At 42.7% G+C, this 5662-nt stretch overlaps 1 protein-coding gene across 1 annotated transcript in view; it reads left to right on the top strand.

The window, feature by feature from the left end:
- The first annotated feature begins 3936 nt into the window (after positions 1-3936).
- The window catches only part of LOC104515395 (uncharacterized protein KIAA1671-like), a 61319-nt gene continuing 59593 nt past the window's right edge, over positions 3937-5662 (top strand). The window contains exon 1 of the mRNA XM_010159349.1: positions 3937-5543. Coding sequence (XP_010157651.1) covers positions 3937-5543 — 1607 coding nt within the window. The remainder of the gene's footprint in view (positions 5544-5662) is intronic.

The following is a 5662-nucleotide window of genomic DNA, read 5'->3' as shown; positions in this document are numbered from 1 at the left end:
TGTTTAATTAAAAATCCAAACAACACCTCCAGAGCTTAAGAGTTGAAGACTCAGTTTGAGCCTGGAGTGGTGTTTGCGTGTGCATCTCCCTAACGCCCTGTCCTCGTTCGGCTTGGCCCAGGACAAATCACAGTTGTGGCTGCTCTGTAGCTGAGGAAGAGGAGCAGCGCGGCCTTCACACACGTTCTTGTCACTAAAAGCAGGTGGGATTTGAAAAGATGCCGTTTATACTTGGCTTTGTGCGTGTAGAACGCAGCCCAGAACAGCCGGGGGGAGCGTGACCCGAGCTTAGGGAGCACCAAGGGGAGCAGTGCCCAGAAGAGGTGACAGCGTGGGTTGGGCGCTCTGAGCGGCGTGGGGACGCGGGGGGCAGCACGTGCGACGTGGCCGACTGTCCCTGAGCAGAGGGAAGGGCATAACACGTTGTAGCTGACGATGAGGGATTTACGACTGTCATAGTACAATCGCAGTGGTAACACTAACTACGAATAGCACCCAAAATTCTCATGCGTAGAATCATAGAATCACAGACTGGTTTGGGTTGGAAGGGACCTTAAAGATCATCTAGTTCCAACCCCCCTGCCATGGGCAGGGACACCTTCCACTAGACCAGGTTGCTCAAAGCCTCATCCAGCCTGGCCTTGAAGACATCCAGGGATGGGGCATCCACAACATCTCTGGGCAACCTGTTCCAGTGCCTCACCACCCTCTCTGGGAAGAACTTCTTCCTGATATCTAATCTAAACCTCCCTGATTTCAATTTGTACCCGTTACCCCTTGTGCTATCACTACAGGCCCTTGTAAAAAGTCCTCTCCCAGCCCCCTCAGATACTGGAAAGCTGCAATGAGGTCTCCTCGGAGCCTCCTCTTCTCCATGCTGAACAAGCCCAATTCTCGCAGCCTTTCATCATAGCAGAGGTGCTCCAGCCCTCTGATCATCTCCGTGGCCTCCTCTGGACTCGCTCCAAGTGGTCAATATCCTTCCGATGTTGGGGGCTCCACAGCTGGACGCAGCACTCCAGGTGGGGTCTCACCAGAGCAGAGTAGAGGGGCAGAATCACCTGAATCACTCACCAGAATCACAATCATGCAATTTAGTTTACAGTTGATTTTTTTTAAATTCCTCAAATTTTTGTACATTGCCACCTTGACTAGACAATATTTTATTAGAAGCATGTTTCTCAAAGCCAAGGTGTGCGTTTTAAAACCACAATGCAGTGTTTGGTTATGTTACGTGTGGTGTCCATAACATGATTCCTGTTTATCAAACATACAGCTTTATGAAGTTCTGGAGGCTTTACAAATTCCAACACTGGGTGATAATTTTTTCCTAAGTGTTTTGTTCTGTTTTTTGGAATACTCATCTCTTTTGGGCCACGTAGGTATTGCAACGTACCTGCGTAATAATTCAAAACCTGAAAAGTGACTTTGCTAGATAATGTAGAAAAAAGGGGATCCTGGGAAGCTGAAGTGCAGTGTAATAAACCTAAGGAACAAATGTCATCAGAATGGGGAAACTGTGGTTTAGGAATGTTGGCTGGAGAAATGGGTTGTATGCTGTTGGCAAGGATTATGTCCCGCATTGTATACTCACTGCCTTGCGTTCCGTTGAGGATCAAGTTTTATTCCCTTTAAGAAGCTCTGGATCTCCTTCTTTTCCAAAGAAAAAGAGCTACAGAAGGAACTTGTTCTCACAGGCTGAAAGGCAGATGCTGTTCTTACAGCTTAATTTTTCACTTGGCGGTGTCCGTTGCGTTGCCCTTTTTTCCGCAAGCGTTACTGTCCCGCTTTTAGGGCATAACTGCTCTTCACAAAACCTTTGCATCCTTGGAATGCGAGAGCACTTTAATCGGATTTTGTGGTGTTTCTTAGAATAAGGAATGGGAGAGAGAGGAAGATTTCATTAAGATCTGTGAGATTGTGGAAGGGACAGATTGATTCTGATAAGCTGATTGGGTTGGTGACTATTTTGGAAAGCAGAGGTCGTGGACCCGAAAGGGACTAGTATAGCGTGTAAGTAGTTGAGACAGAATTTCAAGTGGATTGGAAGAGGAAAGGGAACGGGCAAGGTGAAGGGAGTTCATTAGCCTGCCTGAGAGAGGAAGGCAGAAACGCAAGGGACAAAAATAAATCTCTGCAATTTGTGGTGCCGGTGTGGCCTTCCCCTGTTCAAGGGAAGCTGAAGGTGAAATAACCGTTTTCCCAGACTGCAGGCTCAGGAAGGAAATATTCTGGGCTTTTAAATAATATTTACATGCAGGGGGCTCAGTGTTCCGCAGAATCTACAAATAGGCATATTTGTAGGGTAATACAATAAATAAGTGGGGAAATATACATATTAATATTTATAAATAATAATAAAACCCACACCAAAACAGATCAGGCAAGAGAAGTCTGAAGACTGCCCCAAAGGAGACAAGAGGATGGCAACACAAAACGGAGCCCCTGAGTGAAAGACTCTGAAATACAGCATGAATCTCCTAAAAATTGAGAGTATGGCATCTTTAGGGAAAAAAAAAAGCATCTAACCTTACATGGCCACTTGTGTCTGCTACAGAGTTTAAATATACTTTTTATTAGGAAAAATTCAGGTTACTTCTTGTTGCTGAAATTCTAATTACTGCTGGTTTTCCCTCATTTCTGCAGTAAAAATGTAATTAAAGCCAAAGCTGGTCTCCTGCCGTTGTTGGCGAGATACTGGAAAAACTGCTTAGTCATGGTAAAAGTCATATTTTGATTGAAAATCAGCCCTTTGAAGGTCAGCTTCTCAGGTAGCACTTCACATTGTGTTGTCACAGAAAGGAGATTTACCACAGAAAGTAAATTACAGTAATTGAGATTAGAGTAATACAGAGCTCGGCGTTTAACCAGTGATTGACAACACTTGAATTTGCAAACAGTACTCATTGCAATGTGGTTTTAACTGTGGTGAAATTTGATCTGTCTTTTGTGCAAACCAGAATATTTACCCTTCACCTTTCAGGCTTCAGGTGATAATTTCTTGCTTATTCTGTAAGAAATGTCTGGAAAATATATGTTCTTCTGCTTTGTACAGTTAAATCAGGTGACTTTATACTTCAAAATTGGAGCCAGCTTTTTTTTCTCCTCGAAATGCTCAGGATTTTTGTCTCTAGGGGTATTACCTGGGTAGATCTGGGCATGTGCCATACTTGAATCTGAACGCTTTTTGTTTATTTGCAGGAGAGATCTCATCAGTGTTGCTGAAGTGACCGCTTTCCCCTGTTCTTGATGTGATCTTGGCCACCAAGAGCTTGTTTTCACAATGAGAAGAGAATCAGGTTGTATGGATTGGTTGCAGCAGAAAATGCAAATTACGGTAAGTGGTAGCAAAGCTGTTGGAGATTTGTAGAATATGCATTTATATCCTTTATTTAATTGTAGGCCTTAGCTGATAGACAATAAATAGCACTTTCAGTCACACCAGCCTCGATATTTTTGTTAGTATGAAAGTGCATACTTAATGCGTCGGGCCAGCTATTTATACTGTAAAAGTGAGTTGGTGTTTGTGTGTCAACATCTTAATGTCTGCTTCAGCAAAGAAATTGCTTTATTATTAACTGTCTCAACCCTTGAAATGTACTCCACTAATGGGAACTCGGTGCCGTGCAAATGATCTTGTAGGTTTTGTGAGGTGTTGTTGGAATGTTAGGCCTCATAAATGAATAATGGTATTTCTTGCCGTGTTTTAGAGGAGGAGGAACGGTATGTCTTTCATTGTGATACACTCAGTAAACAGCATATCTGAAAGGCACCTTAATCTGAGTTTAGCTACCTTATGAATTTAAATTAGAGTGATGTTATTTGATGTTCGTGCTGACTCTACATAAATTCTTCCTTTTTTTTTTCTTTTTTCTTTTTTCAGATTCTTTTTCCTTTTTGGATTTTTTCCCTTCTGTTGAATATGTAATTACAACTATGGCCACAAGGGTAGAGATAAATTCTACTTTGGCGTCTTTGACGACAGTACCCGACTTAAACGAAATCAGAAATGAGGATAAATCGCAGCGTGTGTATGTAAGCGTGCTTTCAGATGCCAGTAACAAGACAAAGGAGGCCTCAGCATCACTAACTCTTGAAGAGAAGAACAAGTTTGGGAGTACTCTGAGATCGGCAACAATGCCATCGCTAGGATCAAGGCCAAGACTTTTCCCTAAGCCTTTTTCTAAGGAGAAATCTTCGGATACTTTTGCAAATGTAAAACCACCCATTCCAGCTTTCAGATCAAGTAGTCTTATTAGGAAGGCCACTGAAGAAACATCATCTGTTAAGGTATTAAGTGGAAATGTTCCACCGTTAGTAGATCAGAAAGTAATTGAAAATGAAAATAAAGCTGGCAGTGAAGTAGTCACCAACATGACTTTCTACACTGGCCCCAGTGCAAATACTGTCATTCTGTTTGAGACAGCAGGCACAGAGCAATCAAAGGTAAGCCTGGCCCAAGAAAAAAGGGCTGCTGATGACCGCAGAGTATGCAGTGCTATGCAAACAAAAGAGCTTCAGTGCAGTGCGAAGCTGGAGAAGCCATCTCAGCCATCTGAGACATCCAGGAACCCTGAAGGGTCTCTCCATAGGCAGATACTCCTTTCATCCAGTATTAGACCAGTCTCTTGGAACTCCCTCAAAACTGGTGAAAAAAAAGACGCTTATGAAAGTCATCCAGGGGAGAAAAACGATGACGATGCAAATGATGTCAACAGTAAAGTTGATTTCCCTATTGATGTGCAGCAAAGGCCGAAACATAGACCAGTATCTGCGATTTTTCTGGAATCATTAAGAGATCAGAAGCATCGGACTGTGGAAACTTCTGAGGAAAAATCCCCTACAGAAAAATCCTGGGCTAGAAAACCAAGGCCTTTGTCCATGGACCTGACAGCTAAGTTTGAACATAAAGACCTTTCTTCTTGCAAGAAGACTTGTTCGTCTCACGAAAGCAAGGAGAATGTGTCGCTAATTCCTTTTACTGATGAGGGCTGTCCTGATCAGTCTGAAATGGGGCCAAAAGCTGAAGAAACTGAATTTAATAAAGGCAGTTCTTGTAAACCAAGTTTGAAGTGCAGCACTCAGGACATTGGCATCCTAAACAATGAAAAATACACGTGGGAAACGAAGCTTAAATCTAAAAGTGAACCAATGGAGACAAAACCAGAAATAATTAGTAGCTTGCATGTTTCTGAAAGAACCCCTGAAACCACTAGTGAAAGCAGAACTAATAAGGAGGGGAAGAGACCGGATCAAAAGGAAACGCCTGTGTTTCTAGGCTGTGAAAGCCCTGCAGCTTCCTCGGAAAAAGAAAGCAGTATCGTAAGAGGCAGTGTTAAAAAACACATTAGTTTGTTTACTTCCGAAAATCCCAGTGCTTCAGGGGATACAGAGCTTCTCCCGCCAGCTGCTGAGAAGGCAAACAAATGTGTGAACATCCAACAGAGAATCAAAGAACTGACAACAGAAAATCCTGATGTTAAGCCAGGAAACCTACGCAGGTCACTCCAGTCACGACCGCTTTCTGCGGACTTAACGAAGATGTAGGTTGCAGAGAAGTTCTGTTTAATCCTCTTAACTTCCTTCCATTCAGTAAAATTTGCTCTTTTGTACAGTAAAATAATGAAATGTTTTGGTTCCACTAAATGTAATCATTTTTTAT

This window comes from Eurypyga helias, unplaced genomic scaffold (assembly GCF_000690775.1).
Source record: "Eurypyga helias isolate BGI_N326 unplaced genomic scaffold, ASM69077v1 scaffold16779, whole genome shotgun sequence".
Taxonomy (NCBI): domain Eukaryota; kingdom Metazoa; phylum Chordata; class Aves; order Eurypygiformes; family Eurypygidae; genus Eurypyga; species Eurypyga helias.
Note: the sequence above shows the minus strand (reverse complement) of the source record. Positions and strands in the feature narration are given on the sequence as shown.